Source organism: Myotis lucifugus, unplaced genomic scaffold (assembly GCF_000147115.1).
Source record: "Myotis lucifugus unplaced genomic scaffold, Myoluc2.0 scaffold_6, whole genome shotgun sequence".
Taxonomy (NCBI): Eukaryota; Metazoa; Chordata; class Mammalia; order Chiroptera; family Vespertilionidae; genus Myotis; species Myotis lucifugus.
In genome coordinates, this window is record NW_005871054.1 from 7464042 (window position 1) to 7490336 (window position 26295).

Genomic DNA, 26295 nt, shown 5'->3' on the forward strand with positions numbered 1-26295 from the left:
CAACAAAGGCAACACCTCATATGGATGCAGAAATGCGACATGTTGGAGCTGGATTCAGAAAAGGAAGAGGCACTCAAGACCTAATTGTGAACATTTGTTGGATACTAGAGTTCTCTAAAGAATTTCAGAAGAAGGTTAGTATGTGTTATAGACTATTAGACTATGAAGCCTCAGACTGTGTAGATCATGAAAAGCTATGGGTTGCTACAGATGCCTCAGCATTTGATTTTCCTGTACTGTGGACAGGAGGCTACTATCAAGATGGAATATGGGGAGACAGAATGGTTTCCTCTACGCAAAAGTGATAGACAAGGGTGTATTTTATCTCCCTGATGTTTAATCTGTACACAGAGCATATCATTAAAAAAACTGGACTAGATTCAGGAACGAGGAGTGACAATTCCTGAAAGAATTACCAATAGCTTAAGATATGCAGATGACATCATCTTACTGAAAGAAAGTAGCAACGGTTTGAAACAACTTCTGATGAAATTCAAAGAAAAAAGTGCCAAAGCAGGACTGCATTTGAACATCAAGATGACAAAAATCATGACTACAGAAGAGATATACAACTTTAACATAGATAATGAAGGCACTGAAATTGTTAGAGATTTTTCTTTCCTTGATTCAGTCATGAAATCAAGATTGCAGCCAGGAAATCAAGAGAAGGCTGAGACTCAGAAGGGCAGCGATGGAAGAATTAGGAAAGATCCCCAAGAGCAAAGATGTGTCATTAGATGACCAAGGCTAAGACCATTCATACCCTCATTCATATTCCCAATTACTATGAACAGATGCAAAGATTGGACAGTGAAGACGGCTGATAGGGAAAAAAATTATTCATTTGAAATACGGTGTTGGAGGACAGCTCTATAGACACCCTGGATCACTAGAAAGATTTACAAGTGGATCCTAGAGCAAATTAAACCTGAAATATTGCTGGAGACAAAAATGACAAAACTGAAGCTGTCCTACTTTGGACACATTATGAGAAGATGGAGTTCTTTGGCAAAGACAATAATTCTGGGGAAAAATAGAAGGCAACAGACAAAATATGAGATGGATTGACTCCATAAAGGAAGCCACAGGCATGAGTCTACAGGAGCTGAGCAGGACTGTTGAGGACAGGACTTTGTGGACATCACTCATTCATAGGGTCACCAAGAACCGGAGTTGACTCAATGGTGCCAAACACACATAAATGAGGAAATTACAGCAGAGAAAGTTTCAATTATTTGCCCAAAGTCCCAGAATGAGCAAGTGATACAGATAAAAGGAGAATTCAAGCGGTGGAAGCCTGGAAAGAACTCTCTTCCCCACAAAGTTATTTCCTTTCTCTGGATGTGCACCCAGGACATGGTATCAAAGATTGAACAGGACAAGGTGATGGCTTTCTTTTTTCTGTCAACCTAACCTTATTAAAGATGTAGTACTGACGAGCCCCTCAACAAAGAGGTAAAAATAAAAGAGTGAGAGGAAGAGAGATTTCACTCAGACAAAGATTGGAAGGTGGGAGAGGGTGAGGAAAAAACAGCAGGGACCTCTGAACCCCCTCCCCCTTGCCTCCCCTCATTAAAGGGGTAGCTGAAGCCACTAAGGAGGTGAACCGGGGGCTCCTGGCCCTGCCTGTGGTTCTGGTGCTGAAGAGTAATGCTAAAAGCAGAGTTTGGGAACCTGAAGGAAACAAGGCTTCCCAGAGATTCCTGAGCACCGATGACTGGGGAACAGGACTGGCCTTATGATTTGTGGGGCCCAATATAAAATGAAAATGTCAGATCTCTTATTTAAAAAAAATGATTAAGAATTTCAAGGTAACAACAGCACAAAACCAGATCTCCTGCCCGGGGAGCCAGCCCTGCCTGAAGGATCACATTGCATCCTGTACGCAGAGTGCTTAGCACAATGGTCGCCATCCAGTACTGGAGCTGCTGCAGGAGAGTCGCAGGGCTCTCCAAGGGCTGGGCAGGAGCTGGTCCTAAACAGGACGGCAGGTCGCCTGCAGCACCAAGTGCCCATGGCCTGCTGCTACTGTTTGCAAGGGTCTCTGCCTGCGAATTTCTAGCAGAACCTGTAGAAAGCTGCTCTCTACAAAATCTGTTCTATTTCAGCATCTATAGGATTCAAATTCTATAGTCACAGGAACTCCACACAGCCTAAGGGGACCTCAGAAGATAGAGACACACCACTAGACCTGCTATGTCCCACCTCGGGGAAGGACCACCCAGACAGGTTTTTATTTGAGGCCCGCCTGGGAAGGGGAATTACTACCAGAACAAACCAGATGGTCAGCCTCTTGGAACGTTCTCACACCACATTCCACACCACAGAGCATGAACAAACACCACCACATGCAGCCCCTCCAGGCACTCCTCGCCATCTCCAGCACCTATGCATGCTCCTCTGATGCACCTCCACTTTCTCAGCACAACAGTGAGGCAGGAGGCATGGCCCAAAGGACAACGGTGGACAGACAGGGAGACAGGTGATGGAGGCAATGGGAGCAGAGGTGAGGCATGAAGCCACTCAACGGACCGGAAGAAGAATCGGATGTGCTTGCTTCGTCTCTGTTGGAAACAAGGCTGTTCTCAGATTGGAGAATTGCTCTTTTGAATGTTCTATACCAGGGGTCCTCAAACTACGGCCCGCGGGCCACATGCAAATACAAATATTGTATTTGTTCCCGTTTTGTTTTTTTACTTCAAAATAAGATATGTGCAGTGTGCATAGGAATTTGCTCATAGTTTTTTTTAAAACTATAGCCCGGCCCTCCAACGGTCTGAGGGACAGTGAACTGGCCCCCTGTTTAAAAAGTTTGAGGACCCCTGTTCTATACCAGGGTTTCTCAGGCACAGAGAGAGTTGGAGATCTGCTCACGTCCCTATTGCTGGTTCTTGAGGGTCAAGCTTGAACACGGCAGGTTGACACAAAGACGAAGGGGCTGCTAGGCCATCCTAAAAACGTTGGCTCTTTTTCTGAGGAAAATGGAAACCATCCCAGGGGTTTGAGGAAAGGAATAATGTGATCTGGCTCGTAAATGTCAAACAATCCCTCTGGCTGCTATTCTGAGAATGATGGCTGAAGCAGGAACACAAGCTATAAAGCAACTGCAGGGATCTATGTGAAAGATGGCGGTTCAGATCAGCGGGTGGGCAGCAGAGATGCTGAGAAGTCTAAGAAGGGGCATCCTGGATCTTGGAGACTTCAGCCTCCTCACTCTTGCTCAACACTAAGGGAATGCTGATTGGCCTAACGCAAAGTATCTCCAGATACAGAGTTTATAGTCATTCTACACAGCAACAATTCAACAAGTATGTATTGGAAATTAAAACAAATACACAAGACTCCAATAAAATGCCTGAAGCATGCTTTTTAGAAGAGCCCATTCAGTTTGAGGCATGTATCTGACACTTAGTAGATACTTACTAAGTGTATACTGAATGGATAAATAAATGAATAAGACGCCTTATACTGTGTGAATAATTACTGTATTCTTTTAGACATAATCATTTACAGCCATTAATTCAAAGTATTTTATCACCCTAGATGTAATTTATTTTAGTTGACTTGCTTTAAGAATTATTTTTGGCTTCCCTTGCCACCACTATAAGTCATTTACACTTCATTATTTTACCCAGATCATAAATTTGTGTTAAAAAATGACCAGACTCGGCATGCACTGTTATTAAGTTAGGTGTGAGATTTGACCTAGATCCCTTTGTGGAATAAGATGAGTACAGGAAAACCAATACAGAACTTCACCTTGCATTTAACACTCAGAGTTATGGGTAAGCACAAATACATATATTACCTTTATATCCTTGTTCTGTCTCCCTGAGATCAATTTTGGTTATTGGTTTGAAATCAGTATCCCATAACCGTATACACCCGTCACGTCCACCAGTGGCGAAGCCTTCATCGCAAGCATACATGCTAAAGATTCCAGCCTGGAAATAAGGCAGATAACACTCAATGCTGCCATCATTCTGAATGTCACTGCAGTTGGGTCTTGATTAAAAATCAAGACAAAAATAAAAACAAATTTCTTGTTCTCTATTGAAATCCTGACAACACAACAAGCAGCCATTTATAATATCCTTTATTTTTTAGCTAGATTAAAAATTAATCATAATAACCACCAGAGCAAACTAGTTCAAGAGCTCCTTTGCCACTACTAAACTGATTGCAGGTTGTAAGAAAATTATTCAGAATTCCTTGGATATGGAATTCATAAATTCCTTTACATGACAAGTGATCGTTATAGAGAAAAGATGTGACAATGGGTCACTACAAAGAAAAGTAAGACAACAATGGAGGTATTTACTATAAATCGCTAGCCAAATAATTAAGTAAAAAATATCCAGCTGAGACCATAAACACTTCTACAGGTACAAGCTTGTCTCAATGAATATAAATTACTGTGGTGTTGGCTTAAGCATCATTGAAGATGCCTTTTCACATCTGAAATAGTTTCATAATTTAAAGATGCTTGTCTACAGGAAAATATTTTATTTGGTCTGCTTAAAGTGCTACAAGCGAATAATGTTGACCTAAGATCTAGAGTAAAGAGAAATTAGGTTACTAAGGTAGCTATGAATGAGTACAAATACTGATCTCTTAATTGTTTTAAAAGCAGTTTAAAACATAATAATCAAAGCCAAGAAAAATTGCTCTAGAACATACAAGGTAATGAAAGATCTAAAATTTCATAGCTCTTTTGCTAAGAGTTGCTTAAACTTTTCTTCCTATTATAAAATTATAATAATAGGGGATAAATTTGGAGGCAATAAGCCAATGACTCAAATTTCCAGTAACATTTTGCCACATCTCCACTTACTACAAATAGGCTTTACCATCCACATCATCTTTATTTTATCATCTGTAGACACAGCAATGTAACCATTTTAATATATGTCAAAACTGAGCAGAGTGGTCAGAAGTAAAGTTTGCCCTGTTCTTACACAGCAGACCATCAAAAGAGAGTTTGTCAATGGTTTCTGTTTGCATTTTAAGACTTGTGATGTGGACCTAGAAGTGAGGGAAATCTACTTTATTAATCAATGTAAAAATAGTTGTCTCCATCCTTGCTAATCAACGTATGGGCCACAGTGACATCATCCCAGGCCCACTGAGTCAGAGTCTGCATCTCAACAAGATCTCCCGGGCCATTTGTAGGCACAGTAGAGTTTGACAAGTGCTGGTCGATACGATGAAACTGATGATGAAATTGTTCTAGTCTTCTGTGGAGCTACTGCGGATGAATAACAACCCTAACCAGTCAATCGATAATTGAGGTGAAGGCCAATTAAATTATGATGCTTTTGAAATATTTCTTTTAGGGGAACAAAACATTGGGGAAATCTTTCAGGCATGTTTAGGGAGTGTTCAGCAGACTTGAGCAAGGGGTGAGGGGGAGGGGGAATACCAAATTTCCACATGGGAACACTTACACTATGTGCGCCTTGGACGGTGCGGACTAAATTGAGCCCTTTCCAGACATAGATGTCCCCATTTAAAGCACCAGAGTAGGTGATGTCTTCTTTGGCACACGCAAGGCAAAGGATGGTCTGAAGATCCCCTGTTTTGCCAAATATCCCTCTTTTTGCAGTCAGGGCATTTCCACATAGTGTCCAAAACTAGAAAGTGATAAAATAAAAAGATCCAAAAATAGAGTGTTCCGAGGCATCTCATTATTAGTGTTTGTTTGCTTACGTTTGGAAACACGTTACACAATTTGCTGTAGGTGAACTAGGTACACACAATTTAACTTATTTTGCTATGACAGCAGACTGCAAAATGCTTTAGCCAGCTACCAGCATAAAGAAAACTTCTATTTTAAAATGTTCAAAGCTCCAAAATTCCAAAACATTACTAGTTATTGATTAGTAATATAAAATGTCAATGTTCCAAGAGTTGGGATAAAGTGGATGATGAAATCATCACGTTTTTGTTTGATTTCTTGTCCAATTATAGAACTAGGATAGATTCATTGTCGGGAAGTTTAGAAAAACAGAAAAGATAGAGAGGAAAATTGAAATTACCCACAACCTCCTGCTAACACACTGATATATCTTCTAGGCATTTTTTGGTGTATATAAATATATTTGGAAACAATTTCTTTCTAACTAAAAATGTTATAAATCGTCACTGTAAAAATGTTACTTAGAAATATGTTGTTAAATATAAGCTATATTTCTGTAGAGCCCAATAAATGCCTAGCTTTTCAGTTTAGTGGTATAATTTATCATGTGGAAAACCATAAGTATGAAGCTTGAGCTACTTTATAGAAGGTAGCAGGGCGACTCTGTGGTTATGTAGATATTAAATATTTTGCTTTAACATAGTTTTGAAAAAAATATATGAAATGGTATAACTCTAGTGCCCTATATATAGTCCCTCATAGTCTATAATGGCTCTTTACAAAGGTCTAGCATTTAATCTTCTTAGTACCCTTGAAAAGAGGCTAAGACAGATACTACTATCTCCATTTGGAAGTGAGGAACAGAGTATTAAGTGGTTTGCCGAAGGTCAGGGCTCGAGGGGGTGGGGGGGTCCTACAGGACACAATATTGAAATCCTGATCTTTGCCTTGAGAACTTTCAGTCTAATGAAGATACATGTAAAACAAGCGATAATTTCAAGGCAGCATATTCAGACTGCATACAGGTGGCAAGAGAATTAAAGGAGAGAGAAGCATGTTGAATTAACTGGGATGAGCCAGAGTAGGATTTGGATCGCTGGTGAGGAAGAAACTGCACTAGGGCCCACAAGAGCAGGTTAGGCAAATCTAGGTGACAGGACATGTGTGAGGAAGAGTCAGTGACAGCCCTAATTTTTGTGCCTGCAAGAGAGGAAGCAATGGTGGTCCTCTCAGAGTGGTCGGGTATCTGAGGTGGCCCTCAGGGAGGAGGAGAGACAGATGTGCAACCCTTTGAGACAATACAGGGTTCTTCTCATTAAAGAGGGAAGTGTCAACTCTAGTGATTCATTTCTTCGGATATTGTTTTTATGAAAAGGCATGAAAGTATACATGGAAAGAATAAAAAGATAGGTATAAGCTTTGGTAATACATTTACTATTTCAGTATTAACTTTGAACCTAAACAAACTATGAGATGTAACTACATACTACATGCCAAAGAACTTGCTGTTCGTGGTAAACCTTAAGATACGTTTCTTTCTCACCATGTCTCCCAGGTGTGAAGATTAAAAGGAGAGTAATTATTTTGTAATTATTATTGCTTTAACATGGGGTGTGTACCTCTGACCTGAGTTACTGGAATATTTCTAGATGGACAACCACAAAAAATAAAGAGAGACCATTATCCTCAGATACAAAGGGTTTCTGGTATAATGTAAAACATTGAAAGTAATCAAAGGACTCTCTAAAAAGGCACCTATAAATGTAATGCCAGGATAGGTATGAGATTTTCTCTGGAAAATGGCAAATCTTTGACCCATGATCTCTTCTTGAGCAGCACTTCCTGTTTGGAAAACAGTGACAGGTTAGGGTAGCAACCATCATTAAGCCCAAATCAAATGGAGAGTCATTGTCCACCTTCTCCAATCTCCAGTCACAGATTGAAATGCAAATTTTGTTGGAACTGGCAGCTCCCTTGGAGTTCATCTGGCCCAGGTAAGCTCCAAGGTCCCTTCTGTCTCTGACTAGAGACTGGAGAAGGATCAACAGTGTCCACAAAGCTGGTGAGCTCATGTGCTGTAGAACCGACCAAGCAGACAAGGCTCAACTGCCACTGTTTTTCAGGTGTTCGTTTCAATCCCTGTAACTTGCCTGTTTGCAAAACCAGGAAGGGTTTCACCCTGGCTACAAAAATTTCACATAAAAATATTTTCTTGGGGGTGAATCAAAGATTTTGCATTCACCTTGTGACTGGAATCATTCATTTGCTGTTAGGCAGCTTTTGGGGGAAAGGGTGGGGAATCCTAGAATTGGATGGAGAAGATATAGATGGTGAAAATAATTTGTTGAAGCCTGTTGAAATTTGATGTGGATTTCTTTCTAAAACAAATTAATAAAGAATGGCTGAGTGGGCATTTGCAGATTCTTCCATTTGAGGCAAAAATGCTTGTTTTTTGCTTAGGAAAAAAAAATGCCTAAAACTGCTAAGACACAACAAATTTTGCAGTATAAGCAGCTCGCAGTATTTTCAAATGAAGTTCCAGGGTTTTATGTTTCTCTGCTTCTAGATTTAACTGATTAAAAGTTAAATTAAGTATGGAAAAAAAATAGGAGGAAGCTAGAGAAGTCTACCAATTAAGCAGTTAATCTATTCTTTTTAATAATCTGGGGGGCAGGGGGGGTAGGTAATTAAGCCATGTATGATCATTAAGGAAATAATTTCTAAGTGGAAAGAGCTTTACACAGGGAGCCAGAGACTGAGTTTAAATCTTACCTGTGCCACCATTTTTGTGGTCCTAGGAAATGGGAGAAGTTAACATTATTGTGCCCCTACTGGTTCCATACACTATTTAATGTAACTCAATAAATTCAGGAGGTAGTGATCTCCCCACCCCTCTGTTTCCTAGAGGAAGAAACTCAGCCTCAGGGAGATTAAACAGCTTTCCCAGAGTCAAGCAGAGGGAGATAAAAGCAATATTCAATATAACCCCCTGGGTCTGGGCTTCCTCACTGTAGAATACGCAGGCTGGGGGATGGCTCCCGGGTCAGGGTCCCAGTCTTCCAGACACAGCCTCACGGAAATCGGGCTCATCGTGAGCTCACGCATTTCTTTACGTGTAGCTCAAAGAACTCCGTACCTTTGCCATATTTTAGACTGATCAGAAACTCACGTTGGCAGATACATATCTTGGATGAATAAAAAGTGTTAAGGTAATTAATATGTAACAGCTACAGTGTATTTTGTGGCCAGAATCTTTCCAAATATTGGTTCCCATGGAAAGAAATTTTTAAAAAGTAGGTTCTTTGGTGATGAAAACATTAATTATCTTTGAACATGTTATGGGCCAAGGACCTTTCTGCTCCCAGTCCCATGATCCCATGGGTGACCAATGCCTCCTATTAACTCCGGGCTGAATTGCAACCCCTCAACTGGGTTCTTCTGCCTTCCAAGCCCTCCCTAGCAAACTCACCTACCCACCAAGACTCAGCCGAAACACCCACCATTCCTCTAACCCAGTGGTTGGCAAACTGCGGCTCGCGAGCCACATGCAGCTCTTTGGCCCTTTGAGTGTGGCTCTTCCACAAAATATCACATGCGGGCGCGTGATACAGTGCAATTGAAACTTCGTGGCCCATGCGCAGAAGTCGGTATTTTGTGGAAGAGCCACACTCAGGGGGCCAAAGAGCCGCATGTGGCTCGCGAGCAGCAGTTTGCCGACCACTGCAACCACTTGAAATCTCTCCTTTATCCCTACAGAATTTCAGGTGTGCCTCTCTTACAGAATGTTCTGTTTTAATGTTTTAATTGCTCAACTTCTAACAAATTGAAAATAGGGTCAGTTTTTATTCCCTCACATGGTACAAATTCAACTTTTTATCAAATTTAATGAGTTTTCTATACTTCCAGGAGGGCTGTGTAAAACATAAGGAAGGATCCTCCAACTGCTGCTGAAGCAGAGTGCCTGTATTACAGCAAACGTCTTCTCAGGTTACAATCAGGTCTTTGCACAAGGGTTACAAAACGTTTATGAAGCCCTAAGGTGTTGGTAGGACACTGATGTTAGCTTCCTTCAAGGTCAGAGAAGCAGGCAAGGAGGCTTTAAATTTAAGGAAAGCCATGCAAAGTCAAGCAGTTTCTCAACACCAAATTATACATAAACACCTAAAATTTCTTTTCATACAAGGTAACAAAAATTTGAAAAAGAGAACTACTTTACCTTGATATGTTTTACTCCACAGCTAACCACTCTGTTTGGCTGATATGGATCCCAGGAAATATCAAAAATCTGTTTAAAAAAATATTAAAAGTTGCTATGTTGATCATTGATGTGTTTTTCCTTCTTTCAGATACGAGTCTAATTGCCGATACTCTACCCTGACACTTAGGACAGTGTTACCTGCACAGACTGGAGGATCTGGCTCCGGGATGAGTCAGAAATTGTTGACACATGTCTTATCACCTCATGTCTACTTACCTCAGGCCTGAACAGAGAGGTAATAGTTAACCACAATCATTGAGAACAAACTGGCGTATTTTTAAGTCTGTCCATGCAGGGTAATTGGATATGATGACATAGAATAATTTTTTATCAGATTTTCTCTAGCGCTTCATGCTAATATAACACTTTTGAGATAGTTTTACTAAATAAAAAGTAAAAAGGAATTACAAAATGCTTCATTTTAAGTAGGAAATTGTTTAATGGTCAACTACAAGTCAATGAGGCCAACAGTTTCTAGTGATCACATAAGTTAATATTCCTGCCACTAACTTAGCCCACCGAAAATGGTTCTTCAGACCATCATTATAATCTGGCCCAAGATACTATTATATTTTCAGTTTTCCAAGGAACTGAAGACATATTTGCCAGTTTTATTTATCATTCTTTGAGAACAGCTACTAAGCTGCTTGCAGGTAGTTCTACTTCTATTTGGGGGACAGGAAAGAGAAGATTGTCATCTTTTAGGGTCAAATTACCAGTGGCAATTGTTTAAAGTGCATATTCCCCTGGCGCACCAGAGAGAATCTGATTTAGTGGGTCTGAAATTGGGCCCAGACATTTTAAACAGACCCCAGAAGATTCTGAGGAAGGTGGTCCATGGACCACATTCTGTGAAACTCTAATAAAAGGAAGAACCCATTGCCAGGGCCAGAGTAAGCACTTAGGCTGTTAACTTCTCATCACATCGGAAGGAGCAATATGGACCAATCATCAGAGAAAGGAGGAGGACTATAACCTTCGATTAAGTAGAAAAGAGCAACTGTGGACCACAGAAAGAGCACTGGGTCCACGTACCAATGAGGTCCAAGTACCTACTTCAGCTATGCAAGCTCAGGCAACTCTTAGCATCTCTAACCTCATGTTCTATAAAATGGATGACACCATCTCAGTTTTGTTATGAAGTCTATTAAGATAAGGTAAATATGATCATTTTGCAGGCTGCAAGAGCACTCATTATACAAATTACCAGTTAGGATTAAGTATTTGGCCACTAAAATAATCTTGAAGATAATCATTTGCCCATAAGCAGCCAATAATCATTCACATTAGCATCCGTAATAAAGAACAAAACTAGGTGTGATACAAATTACGGCATCTGGGAGAACAATGTTCTAAAAGAACAGTATTTCATTAAAGCATTCTAGGCTAAAATTACAGAGTTCTCACTGGAATAGCATTGCGCTTACCTAACTGGAAAGTGCTTCCAGTAACAAAGCAATAGGAAATTCATGTATTGATCCAATCCAATTCAATTTACTTTATGAGATACAATGGGATCACAGCATAAACAAAAGCAGTAACACCCAAAATGTAAGCATTGCAAATATTTTCAACCTGTTCATTAAGTACTAAGTTAATACCAATTAACCACCAATAAGTTAATACCAACACCTGGGGTAGAGCCCAAGCATCACTATGCTGAAACATCACCTAAGGCAGTGGTCGGCAAACTGCAGCTCGAGAGCCACATGCGGCTCTTTGGCCCCTTGAGTGTGGCTCTTCCACAAAATACCACGTGCGGGCACGCATGTACAGTGCGACTGAACTTCGTGGCCCATGTGCAGAAGTTGGTATTTTGTGAAAGAGCCACACTCAAGGGGGCCAAAAGAGCCGAAGGGGCTCCCGACCCGCAGTTTCCCCCCCCCGCCTTTAGAGTATTTTTTTAAGAGTATTTTTTATGTGTAGTCAGGGCCTAGAACCATTGGACCAGAGGGATGCCAGGCCTCTTCCAACACTCAAGTTCCATTGATGGTCACTCCTGGGCTTCCTGAGAACTTTATCCTCGAGTACAATTTGCCCAAATAATTGTAGCAACAACTATTGGATCTCCTTACTATCATAATTCTCCATATGTGACTATACTATTCATATAAAAAAAAAACTTTTAGAGTTCACACAAAGCAAGAGACAATGAATTTAATATTTAATAAGGCCTCATTCTTCATAGGCACATATTGGGCAGAAATACAAAACAACTAGGAATCAATGTAAGACAATCACGCAAATTCATTATTTTTTTAAATTAGAAAATCAAGACTGTAAAATAGCCAAATTATTTTAATTATGCAAGTCACTGGAGAAATAGATTTCTTACCAGTTAATGCATATATGCCTGCTTCATGTCCTATCTTGCCAGCCATGACTACAAGGTAGCATCATTTCTGATCACACTGACTTCAATATGAATGACAAGCAGGCCACAATTTACATTCAAGTGTCTCAAATATAGCAAAGAACCACAACGTTGTCATTGCATTCATTTGAAATTCAAATGTATACGCTTGTAAACGTATTTTGTGAATACTAATTTCTAACAACTCTTTCCATTTCTAAATAAATACATCTATCTAAACTTTGCATATCATTTTAAAATTCAATTCCATTTTGATTTTATGAGGAAGCTATAAAAAGCAGTAACAACTTCAATAAAGCATCTGATCGCCAAAAGAAATGCCAACATAGCTATCAATCCTAAATTAATTTTTAAAAACAGTAAGTTTTTAAGTTGAATATGTATCATACATGTGGAATACTTACTTTAAGAAGTATTACAAACTCTGAGAGGCTCGATCACAATGCCCCCCCCCCCCATACAATCTATGTGGTTTGATCCAACAAGGTCTTCTTACCCGGTCCGAGTGGCCCGTGGCTGAGGCCAGCAGTTTCCCCTTCTTCCAGTCCCAAATGCAGACTGTGTTTTTGGCATCCAATCCCACAGAGGCTAAACGCTAAGATTAAAAACAATAATTTAATGGCAAGATTCCCCATTACCCATGCCCTTCTTTCAACAAATGGCCACTGATGATCTACTTTGGGCCAAGCTTTGAGCTCCTTATGAAACAAAAATCATTTTTCAAGATCCATCTTAAGTCCAAAGCATATACTGACTTCCATAGCATATACTGACATTTCAAAAACGTATCAGTTGCAACTTATCTGTCCTTAAACGTACGAGACATATGTGCAAAGATCTCATGAATCTCTGATTAATCGGTGGAAATCACAGGAACAGAACTTGAGGCAGGATTTGAATTTAATTTCTAAATTTAAGATCTTAATGTGAGATTTAAGAGAGTTCAGGATTTATAGTCTGAAAGCCTCAACAAACTGCTACAATTAAAGGGTCTGATAAACACACAGAGGAGAAATCTCAGAAATAAACGTTATTTTCATTCTTTTTAATTTCCATTTCACAAACATCTCAAGTGACTAAAGAAGGATACATAATTCTAGTAAAAGTAAACTGGCACTCCATCTCCCAGTCCAAATTCTTTGGATTCATAGAAGAATTTGACCTCAAAGGGAAAGGAAAATTTAACATGAGTATACACATCTAAAGTGTCCAAACACATATTAGGAACACCAAAATCAGAGGTCTAGCAGGATACCACTTCTAAGGAAACAGCACTGTGTAACAGATAGAGGTCTGGACTGGAAGTAAGTAGATTTGGCTTCTATTTTAATTTTGTGAGTAGCCAGATATAACACCATGAAAAATTAATTAACCTCCTTAAATTTCAGTTTACATAGATTTTTGTGTGGATCAGTGAAATAATGTAAGTCAAAGGGTTTTAAAAATATAGTATTACCCAAGAATAAGAGTATCCTAGCTTATGTATTTCATCAAGTATATTTGAGTGTGCATGTAAGTGTGCAAATGTATGGAATGATAGATGGCCATGTATGACTATATGTATACATGTTAGTATGAAGAGATTATTCAGATTTCTTTACTATAAATGACTTCCCATTAGAAATATTTAGTATTAAAAATACATAGCTGGAGGTTCTTAAATGTGCCCTTAAGAAAGGAGGTCTTTGCTGTAATTTTTATTGAGTGTTCCAGCAACGCAAATGATTTTAATACATTCTTTATTTTTATCCATATAAGAAAATTCAAAGTGGGTGAATTCCATTCAGCTTATTCGTTTTCTTTTAAAAAAAAATAAAAACAGAAAAAGCAGTTAACATAAACACAGACACTAAAGTAAACCCACATTTCTTGACTGAGAAAAAGCCGAATGGAATCTATTTTGTTCATTTGTAGTGACAGACCCCACAGCTACCTGAGGAGCATTTCTATTGCCTTTTGCTGTCTGAGAGGGGATGGGTCATTTGTCATTTTCTAAATATCACTCGGTTCCCGTGGACTCTGTCTAGGGAATGAGGCAGACCTGAAGCAATAGGCATCGGCAAGGCAGGAAATGCATCATGGCCAACCAACAGGAGGTTATTCTTCTCAACTGACGGGGAAGTCCACCCCTACCCCCACCCTGCAAAATGGAGCCTAAAAGTTAAAGCTGATTTCCTCAGTCACATGACATTTTTCTCATCATGATTTACAACAGCAATTTTCAACCGGTGTGCTGCAAGAATTTTTAAAACATGCAATATGTGACTATTTAGTCAGGGGCACTGACCTTTTTTTCCTTAAACTGTCAAATAAAAATATGACAGTGGTCGGTCAGTGTGAATGAATCAAAATGATACTTTTTTTTTCAGATGGGCAAAACATATATTTTTTGTTTGCCTCAGAATTTTAGTAGTTTGTGTTCCATAAGATGAAAAAGATTCAAAATCACTGCTTTAGAAACAATTCTGATAAAGAATGTTTGCTAAGAAAACAAAACCAAAATCAGATTAGAGAATGTGCATGGGAGTACATCTGACCATACATTTACACCTGGGCGTGCTCATGCATTCTGACCCGTTCATTTAATTTAGTCAGGAAGCCAATAACTGCAAGTTTGAAGAAATGTCACTAACCAGCCTTTTCTCTTTAGATGTGGATATACAATGGAATGCAGGCATTATTCTGACTAAATTAGATGAGATTACAGAGTGCTAAAATAAAAAACATATATATCAGGGTCCATATTTTAGTGACTCTAGTTCTAGGGGGAAAATAATGATCACTACTCTCTCAAGTTAGCAGACTATACCAAATATATAAAGGTTAATTGTTTAAAAAGTAACTCAACCAGGTCAAGTCCTAGAATCCACTGAACTTCACACAAATTCAGTTTGGCCAAGCCTTTGTGAAAAGTTTGGCAGGTCTTTCCACAGCACAGACTCAGAAATTTGACAAAAATTGAAGAAATTAACTGGCAGAAATATGGAGGGTTAAAAAAAAAAGAGTCAAGGTATTCTAGGAACATGGAAAGTGGAGAAAAGCATGGCCTTAGTGAGGAGGCGAATGCAGTGGGAGCGGGGGGGGGGGTGATCCCTCGAGATTTCCACTCTGTTGGAACGAGTTACTTTCAGGGGCAAAACTTGAGGTAGAGAGGACTGCCTGAGAAAGGGTCTGAAGGTGCAAAAGAGCAAGGTGTGGCAGAGGAATCTCGCTGACTTGTCCAATTTGACCACAAGGGGATAGTGAAGATGAGGCTAGAAAGTTGGTTAGTCCAGAATGCCCAGCTACAAAGTGTGGACTTCAATCAAGGGGTACTCTAAGCTTTTCTTGTTTTTAACCAATTCGCTAACAATGCTTTTTCTGTTGGTGAAATGTATTATCAAGAAATGTACTGTGTGGACCAGTTAAGAGGTTACTTACATTGTCAGGCATGACATGGATTTGGAACTTAAAAGATGGTGGCAGAGAGAATGGGACGGAGAGGATGAATGTCAGAGTTACCGTAAAGAAACTAATAAATGCACATGAATTGTGCTTGAATTGTGGGGAAGTGGGTAGCGAGAAGTTATTAGAAGTGACCTGAGGGGAAAGAGTCAGAGAGAATTTTGTGTGTGTGTGTGTGTGTGTGTGAATTATTAGGAGAGGATGTTATCTTCCGAAAACAAGGGGAACCAACGTGATGCTCATAGCTTGAGGCTTGTGGAAAAAGTTTGGTCCAACCCTCATTCCAAAGAGGAAACTAACAGGAAGACAAAGTGGAACTGCTGAGTCATGATGGGCCTGAGCAGCATGAGCTCATGACTTCCTTTCTGGGGGCTTTTTACCAGATGATGAGACTGGGTGAACCAAAATGGGTTTATTCAGAGCTGGTGTCAGTGCCACAAGCTTGGAAAAGGGTCAAACAAGTGAAGACTCTCAGAGGCTGCCACAGGAGACAGCAAGGGTTGATAAGACTTTCCAAGCCCAAAGGCTATGTGCATTATAATTCTAAGTGACTTATGAGGAATCCTTATAGGAAATGAAAACAGAAAAGGATACACACCTGTCCATCTGAGTCGAAAGCCAGGCAGGCGACTCCATGTGTATGGACATCTTTAAGAATAGACACAGTCTGGACATTATAGGAATCCCATATACATACATATGGCTCCTTCCCAACTTGGCCAGTTGCAACAAGAGTTTTATCTGGGTGTAAGGCAAGGCTGAAAAAGAAAAAGGCCTCTTTTCACATCCTCCTACTGAGCACAGACAAAAACACCCATCACCTTTTATCCACACTTGTTTCTCATTTTAATCATCTAACCAGAAAAAAGCTGAACTGTCCCCGTCACCAAATAATTAATTACCCAACTGGTCTAAATATAAATGTTCAACTTCGGCAAAAAGAGGCTTAGCACAATTTAACAATAATCTCATCTAATTTTTACCCACTTGATTACCTTGAGACAGTATTATGATTATAATGCTATGATTAGAAAATCTTCTACTTGTCTTTCTCTGACTGGCTTCTTTCACTTAGCTTAATGTTCTTTAAGACAAGTACCATATGATTTCACTCATATGTGGAATCTAATGAACAAAATGAACTAATAAGCAAAATAGATCTAGAGAACAGGCTGACAGCTGTCAGCCAGGGTGGGCTGGGTTAGGGGAGTGGAGGGATTGAGCAAGAAAGGGGAAAAAAAGAGAGAAAGAACTCGTGGACAATAAATAAATAAATTTGAAAAAATATTCTATGAGGTTCTATAACTGCTTTATGTCATGATATTTACTTACTGATTTTTGAAAATATTATTCAGCTTTCAAATTAGCTTTTGACTTTATTTTGGGGGGAAATGCTGTTGCTAGGAGAAAAAGCTCTTCTCAGAATTAATTAAACCTGCTTGCAGAAGCTGGCTACCATCCTCATTAGGATTTCAAAGCATGGAGGGGTCCAGAGTCAAGTGCTATTTCTGTTGCCATAGATCATGTATTTTAAATGGAATTTTCTGTTTTGCATCAGTTACTATGACACCAAGAGAACTACTAATGACTATGCTTGTGTAGCATTTTTCCCTCTGCAGTCCAATCAAAATAAAACTTTGTCAAATACCAACTACAATTTCTAGGAGTCTGTAGCAGTCAAGAGGGAGAAATGCTATCACTATTATTCCTAACTGAGAAATCACTGTTTTAAATTTACTGTGTAAAGAAGCTGTGCCTTTATAAAAATAGGTATTGGAAATTTAAAACAAAACAAAAAAGAGCGTGTTACCTATATATTTTTTTTAAAAAGACTAGCAAATGACTGTTTACCCAATAGCAAAAGTAAGTGTGCGTTTTTCTTTTCCTTTTCAGCACCTATAATAAAAGCATAATATGCTAATTAGACTGGACAGCCGAACAACCTTCTAGACGTCCTTCCAGACGACCTTCTGGACAAAGCCAGGGCTTCGAGGGCCAAGCCACTTGCACGAATTTCGTGCATCGGGCCTCTAGTGATTTAATAAGAGTATATACTCTGAAATCAGACACCTGGACTTGCACACTGGTCCTCTGAAGCTACTGCTTGATTTCTCTTGCCTTAGGTTCCTCATCTAAAAACTGAAGATGCTACATAAAAATAGGGAACATAATGGATATAGAGCATTTAGCACAGGACCTGGCACAAAGTTTCTTCATCACCATCACCTGTGTGACTGGTCTCAGGTAGATACAACCAACATATGCTATGTCTCTGGGGATACAGTGGACTTTCAAAAACAAACTACTCCTGGTTCCCCCTGACTCCATGTGTGGTCCCCACAATTCTGCAGTCACCCAGCACCACCGGTGTCAGGTGGCCCTCACCCCACTGTGCTCCCTTCCTGGGCCTCCTGCCAAACCTAGTGCCATCTCAGGCAGAGGACCCACCACCATGCCATTCCTCACCGACAGGCCCTCCCTGGGCCCGATTTCCCTGGAATTGAGTGCAGCTCATGTTCCCAAGCGCGCGCACACACACACACACACACACACACACGCCCCTCCCTCCCCCCCCCCACCACCAGGTCCGCAGTCCAGGCGCTGCCTGAGGCCAAGGTCTGCTCCACTTGCCTTCTCCCGTCCAGGCTGGGTGCTGGGTCGGGTTTACGTTGTTCTATTTGGGCAAACAGGTGCAAAGAGGTGCGGTGAGAGCCCACGGGCTGCCCTTCGTGGCAGCGAGTGCAACTCAGGCCCCAGCAGCTGCTGCCTCGACCTCTCTCTGTAGACGAACCCCGAACTCACAGGATCTTGGAGTTCTACAGGGGCCGGCAGAGGAGGCCTGGGATGGGGAACACCTGGGCGCCCCAGGTACTCTGGCCCCTCATCCTGATGGATGCGTCCAGTGTCTGGCTCACACCACCTGCCAAGCAAACCCCACTCCTCCTTGAGGCGTCGCCTTCCCCCACCCCAAGCCAGAGTCACAGTGCAGGGCGCTTTGGCCGAAGGGCGTTGGGGACCAGGTTCTGGCCTGAAGGCTGTGCGGGGGGCGGACCCCAAGGCCAGGGGGACAGGGGTTGGGAGGGGGTGGGGGTGGGGCTGAACTGTGCGAGGGCCGGGCCGCGAGTCTATCACCTTCCAGGAGGACTAAGGCTCCGGGCATCGGTGTGGGCTCTGGCTGGGCCGCTGGGCCCCAATCTACCCTCCGCTAGGTCCAAGGCCGCAGCAGCCCAAGCGCACTGCTTCACTGCAAACCCCGGGCCAGGCCGGCGGCAGCGAGGTGTCTTGGAGCGGTTCCCGGACCATGGCTGCCTGTTCCTGGAGCCTTTTCCCTGCAGAACAGCCTCAGGGCGCTGCTCCCTCCCAACTAGGGACTCTGCGCCCAAGCCCTTCCATCAGGAATGAGCTCCTGGGCCAACCCCCCAGCAGGGATGCCCACGGGTTAGGGCGGGGCCTGAGGGAAGGGGGTGGGGCTTCCCAGGACCTCAAACTAGGTGCAGGTGCGCTCTGTGGCTTCAACTGTGTAGCGGGGGCGGGAGGATAGGCTGGGAGACTGAGCATCCGGGGAGGCCCCAGGTGCAGCTGCTGAGACCAGTCTCCCCAGAGCAGTGGTTCTCAACCTCGGCTGCACAACTAGAAATCCCTGGGAATCTTTTTAAAATCCTGATTTCTGGGCCTCATCCTCCGGAAATTCTGTTCCTTTGTTATGGGGTGGGGCCACAACATTTAGTAACAAAGAAACAGAATTTCCGGAGGATGAGGCCCAGAAATCAGGATTTTAAAAAGATCCCCAGGTGATTCTAATGTGCAGCCAAGGTTGAGATCCACTGCCCTAGATGGTCAGGCACACATTCCAGAGACATAAATGAAACTCTCTGGCTGTAATCAAAGCTTCTATTTAAACACGCTTGAAACTGGGGAACTTGTGTGCATATATGCATAGCCCATGGACACAGACGGCCTGGGATGAGCAGATGAGGGTTGGAGAGGGTCAATGGGGGGAAAAACCTGAGGACAACTGTAACACTTTCAACAATAAAGATAAATTTTAAAAAATAAATTAAAAACATTTGAGATACTTGGTAGATCCCTGAGGTTCAGAAGTACCCAGCTTTCATGATTCCTGACTTTTCTCGGGTCCTTGAATGAAGTGGGAAATGAAATAGACAGTTTTCAACCAATATTTAAAGAGGTCTTCAAAATAATTCATCAGTCTAAGTTACTCAATTAGCAGTGTGACCTAAAAACATCTCATTGTGGATTTGAAGTATTTTTACTCTGGTTATTGGTGTGTTTTTTTCATTCATAGCAAAGCCCATAAATTTATCACATTTATGAAAAGTTCACATTGGAATTTTTTTTTAATTGTTTTGGAGTGTTTTTTTCCGGGGGAGGAAGGGGTTGCCAGAAGTTCCTTTATGCTGTTCTTTACATCATCTCTTCCCAGCCCATGAAATCACATTGACCCATGTTCCTCCTTTGTCATTTGAATACATTAACAAAATTATCTATTTCTCCTTTTCTAAGGCAGGGGTCTCTGACCTCACTTCTCTGGCTTGCATGCAACACATTTGCTTAAAATGACTCATAATGTTCCTATTTATCCATGTCCATGTCAAGAAAAGGGAGAATAGAAAACAACCTTTGTTCACTTGGCCAACTGTTACTTTCCCATCAGCTTCCCAGAAATGCCACTCCTTTCATCTGGGTAACACAATGAAGCATCCATGAATCTTCTACAGCACCGCCAAGGGGCATTTCCTTTTGTTTTAAATTTGACATATCATTTCAACAGCACTTTTTATATCTCATAAGAGAGGGCGAAATAAAACGTGACCAGCATTAACCACTGCATTTGCAAGAGCATAAGGGATCAGTAATGGGGCAATTGCTGAAGCACTTATTTAGTAAGCATGGTTGAAGCTACCATCAAAGTATCGATTCCCTTTTCCCCACATCTATTCACTTAGGAATTTGAGAATTTCATAGAAAGTCATTTTGAGCAGGCTGTGCTTTTGTCTAATCCAACACATCCTTTGAAATTTTAGTTCAGAAGCATCTAAATGGCAGGAATGAAAATACACCGCCATATATATATGGCAATGGATGCTCAGTGGATGCTTGCCTGTAAGGTGAACAAAGAAATATGCGCACGCGCGCACACGCGCACGCACACACACACACACACACACACACATACAAACGCTACCCTACAGTAATGCCTTTAGATCAACCAACAGATTAAAAGAAGGTGGATCCCCTTATCCTATTAAGCGGCCGTGGTGGAAAGACTCATGACCTCTGAATTCCTTCTGATGAGATTTCATGAGAAATGACCTACTATGTGTCCTTCCTTAGAGAAAATTACAGAAGTGGAAAATATCACTATTACACAAAATACCCTATTCTGGGCTTTCCTTCATACCCTTTACCACGTCATTACAATGTGAGTCTTTCTGTGACTGGGTGTATTGGTACCACTTACTTCTATTTTAAGTCTACCTGCCATGTGAAAGTCTTTAAATCCAAATCTGTTTCTCTAAGAAAAATTGCATCATAGTCACAACAGCAACGTCCTAATATTAAAACTTTAAAAATCTACTCCCTTTCACTGAGGGTCTCAGTACAATGGAGGTCTCATTCCACACCTACATGTGAAGGTTGGTGTCATTCTAGTTTCTGTGGTACCCAGTACTGCAGTGATTGTGTTGCACGCATAGCTACAAACAAGGGATCAAGTTTTTAAAGAACTGCTTTTCTGTGTATATATAAATCTAGTTCCATTGGGAAATCCCATCTTCTGTTACCATAGCAATAGCAAGCACCCTGCTTCGGAGAAGGAATTGATTTTTTCTCCAGGATGCCAGGAGGGCAAAAACATGCCTTTCTGATGTCAGATGAGTTCAGGGAGATTTCCAAATATGTTGTGTGGGGAGATCATAGGAATGAACAGGGCCATGGAAAGAGGCAGCCTTGTTTATGAGGTTAAACAAAAAACATTAATGAACACTAATCATTCTTGATTCCTAAAGGCAAAAATTCATATGTGAGTACTTGTTCCAAAAGTGATTGACTTTACCTTTTAAAGCCTCATTTCATTTTTGCCAGGTTGCTTCAGTGATTCTTTCATTAATAATTTTGTATGTTAGTGTATACTTTTATTGATTTCAAGAGAGGAGAGGAGAGGTAGAGAGAGATAGAAACATCAGTGATGAGAGAGATCAGCTGCCTCCTACATGCCCCACACTGGAGATCGAGCCCACAACCCAGGCATGTGCCCTGACCGGGAAGAACTGTGACCTCCTGGTTCATGGGTCAACACTCAACCACTGAGCCACACTGGCTTGGCAGGGTATATATTTTTAATAGTCTCACCAGGAGAGTATGAGAAAGTCTTCTCCCTCCCTTCCCTGAGGATAACCCTGAGAGAACATTTCCAATGTTGGAGGTATAAGTACATCAAGGTGATGAGGCTGGACAGTCTGAGGGCAGAGGGGAAGCTCTTGCTTTCGGGCTGAAGAGGGAATGGTCCAACCTCAGTGGATGCTCACCTGTGAGGTGAACAAAGAAAAGGCACAGGAAGGCTTTATTTGAACACAGTGGCCGGGGGAGTGCAGCCTCAGGTGGGGATGCCTGTGCTCTGCTACTGCTGGTCCCTGGGGCTGCTTGGCCCCGGAGTACCACCAGTGGGACTGTGATCTCATCTGACACCACAGAAAGTGCCCCGCCTTCCTGGTAGGCTTCATGGGGGTGAACATGAGTGACAGCAATGCAGACAAACCACCAGGGTCCACTGCCATGTTCCTGAACTGCGTAAGCCCCTGAAATCCATGGTTGAGTAGTCATCTGTCATCAACAACTTTGATGAGTGGTGCATCTAATGAGAATGAGTGTGATTTATAAAACTAAAGAAATGCAACATATCTTTCCTGCTGAGTGTTTCCCACCTCTAGTGGTTTGAAGCTATATTCTAGCAAAACCTTATTATCATATAAAAGAATGGTTAAGGGCACAGTGATTTGGCTGCCTGGGATCAAAGCATGCAGTGGTATGATGCTGGAGCCAGCTTGGACTAACCAGCAAGAACTGCTAAATTTTAGCAATTCTGTGAATCAGTTGTCAAACATAGCCACTGTCAAAAATTAAATCATATATATATATATATATATATGTATATATATATATACACACATATATGTATATATGTATATATATATGGCTAATATGCTAAGTGTCTGACCATCCGGGTAATGACGTCACATAGCAACCCCCAGCTTCCTCTCCCTAGCGACTAGCCTCCTTGCAGTTTCTTCAGCCCAGGAACACGACTTGCTTTATAGCCCAGTGCAAACATTTCACACTATAAACAAATGTCTGTGAAGCATTTTCCCGTGCCTCATCTCATTTGATCCTCACAGAAGTCCTAGAGTAGGTAGATCGAAGGCTCAGTGGAATCCTATTTTCTTTTCATTAGCCAGAAAACGGAGATTTAGAAAGCTTAGAAACTTGACCCAACTGAAAAGAAGTAAGAAATGGTGGACCTTGAAAATGACTTCAGGTTTTCTCACTGCACAGAATATAGTGAAACGCTGCTGCAGTTAAATATTTAACCCTTTGTTCTCCCTGCGTGATCTACAATAATAATGTGCTTCATGTTGCTATTTACTGCTGTGTTGCTGACAATTACCTGAAAGAGAAGTTGGGGTGCTTCACTGGGCTGGAAAAAGTTTAGCTAAATCAGAAAGCAGGTCTCATTAAGCAAGTTTATACTATATCTATAAAAGGCTAAGTTGACTCGTGCATGTGCGATACTCCTGCAAAAGCTCTTGCTGGCGCCAATCACACGTGTGTGTTTCCATCTCTCACTGTCGATCATAAATTTGGTTGACACTTCTATTATAGAGAAAGGGTGAATAGCGATATTAAAATATTTCTTCTAATTAATTTCCTTTCAATGTGCATGAATTCGTGCACCAGGCCACTAATAAAATTATAAATAAATCATATTAAAAACAATGGTAATACATACTAAACTTATCACTTCCTAATCATTTTACTACATTCTCTATTAACTAAAGTATTGAGGTTCCTAATAAAATAACCCTTTGGGGAGAAGAATGGAAGAAGTGTAAGAACGGTATCTGTAAGCTACATCCTCCTGTATCTTTCTTTCTTTTTGTGTGTGTGTGTGGTCTAAACTTTTTTTTAATTTAAATTCTTTATTGTTGAAAGTATTACATATGTCTCCTTTTTCCCCATTGACCTCTCCCTGCCCATTCCCTCACCCCCTACTGTCTATGTCCTTTGGTTATGCTTATATGCATGTATACAAGTCCTTTGGTTGATCTCTTACCTGCCCCTGCATCCTCTAGTAGCTTAAAAGGATAGTTAATCATGTCTGAACTAGATGTCAAGAAATACCAATTGGTCCTTGATGGGTGGCTCAGTTGGTTGGAGCATCATCCCATACACCAAAAAGTTTTGGGTTCAATTCGAGGTCAAGGCACATACCTAGGTTACGGGTCCTAGCCCCCTTTCTCTCTCTCTAAAATTAGTACAAATGTATCCTTGGGTGAGAATTAAAAAAATAAAGAAAAGAAATGCCATTTTATCATATTGTTTTGAGATGTGAACGTAATCACCAGAAAAAATAGTCATAAGAATTAAAAGTGTTTCTTTGGGAAGTGGATTTGGGATCAGAAAGGATGGGGCAAGCGAAGTTTTTCATTGTGAGGCCTATAAGTTTTTTATTTGTGTGTTAATATTGTATAAGTTAAAAGTTAAAACCAAATAAAATTGATTAACTTATGCAAAAACATGTTTTAGAAATGTTCCACAGGCAGGCTGGAGAAAGTGATGTCTGATTTCTCACCCCCCAGATGTTCTCATCAAGTATAACTGTTACTGATAATGTGAATTAGATCAGCATAACCAGTCTTACAATTCATTCTTTGAAGAAGGAGAAATACTGCCTTAAGACTGTAACACAACCATTTGGTAATGAGAAGGTTCACTAATGAAAGGGATCTATGTGAAACCTAGCTTTCTGGAGCTATTCATGCCTTTTCTCCTCTTTAAGCAAGGAGCATGACTCAAGCATTGAGGTTTATATTTGGCAGAAGTCCTGTTAATTTAGGATAATTAAATATGCCAGTCATGTGTTTCAGGAAGGTCTGACTAAATACTTTAGAGAAGTCATTAGTGAATCCATCTGGTCTAGTGGCTTTGCCAGATGGCAAAACATTACTACCTCTATTCCTTCTGCTCTTGGAATATTCTACCTCTATTGCAGAATAGCAAGTGGTTATTTCAGGGTAAGTCTTACTTTGCTAGTTTACATTATCAAGGGGTCTGGAAGTTGGAAGGCAAGCCTAACAATTATGTTACATCACGCCAACTGAACCACAAGATTTCAAGGTCTGTTGTTCTACTGTTGAATTCAGTGATTTTATCATTTCTATTTCTTCAGAATGTTCGACATCAAACATTTTAAATAGTGTTCCATTTGTGACCAGTCAAATGCACAGGGAGAGGTAACCAGCTGTATTTCCCACCCATGAGATTATAATACTCCAAGATGAGGAGAACCATGGAAGTACTTCCTCCATCTAAATCAGGAGTTCTCAACCTGTGGGTCGCGACCCCTTTGGCGGTCGAATGACCCTTTCACAGGGGTCGCCTAAGACCATCCTGCATATCAGATATTTACATTACGATTCATCACAGTAGCAACATTACAGTTATGAAGTAGCAACGAAAATAATTTTATGGTTGGGTCACAACATGAGGAACTGTATTTAAAGGGCCAGAAGGTTGAGAACCACTGATCTAAATGGTCACCTAAATGGAAAAGTATCCGGTTTTGATTTTTTTTTTTTAAGTTACAGAGTTGCATAGCTTTGTAAGAGTGCCTTAAAATAATTATCTCCAAATTGCCTTGGTCCTTTGACCATATAGAGTTAACCCTTGGCACTTACCAATTCCCTAAGCAGCTGGGCCAAAAGCCAAAGCATTGACGATGACAACTTTAATACTTCACCAATTGGTGTCTAAGGTAAATGCTTAAACCCGAGTGGTAACAGAGGCGGGGGTGGGGAGTTGAAGCTGCTGGAGGAGGGTCTGTGATGGCTGAAGGTATGAGGCAAAGATAGAGCCTAGAAAAGAGCCCAACATTTTATTGTCATTCTTAACCTCCAACCCCTCAAATATATTCTAGGCCTATGCATTAAGTTGAGCTGAAGCCCCACGCTTTCCTAATAAAGGTCAGATTTGCATATATAATTAACTGACTTAGGTGACTGTGACCAGACAGAATGTACCTTGATGGAACTGATGCACCTGGAACTAGGGCACCCCACTATGGCAACTCTTGCACTTGGAGCTTCGGTTTTTATTTTGTTCTTGGTGACTAGCACCTCCTCTTCTTCCCTTTGTTTTATTCCTCTTCCCCTCTTACCTCCCCTTTCAAGGTTTTCTCTGTCTTCACATTGTCTTTATGAAGTTTGTACTTTCTTTCACAATCCCACTACAACTGCTGTGGCTTAGGCTCCTTCCTAGCATTTGGAAATCACTTTGTCTTCCTTC

General features: G+C 41.0%; 1 protein-coding gene across 2 annotated transcripts in view; it reads right to left on the bottom strand.

Moving 5' to 3' along the window:
• EML6 (echinoderm microtubule associated protein like 6) overlaps positions 1-26295 on the bottom strand; it is a 187420-nt gene that overhangs the window by 103462 nt on the left and 57663 nt on the right. For both annotated transcript variants that reach the window (XM_023746778.1, XM_023746785.1), the window contains exons 2-6: positions 16313-16472; positions 12767-12865; positions 9855-9923; positions 5448-5633; positions 3809-3944 (exon numbers count right to left, since the gene is read on the bottom strand). In XM_023746778.1, coding sequence (XP_023602546.1) covers positions 3809-3944; positions 5448-5633; positions 9855-9923; positions 12767-12865; positions 16313-16472 — 650 coding nt within the window. The remainder of the gene's footprint in view (positions 1-3808; positions 3945-5447; positions 5634-9854; positions 9924-12766; positions 12866-16312; positions 16473-26295) is intronic.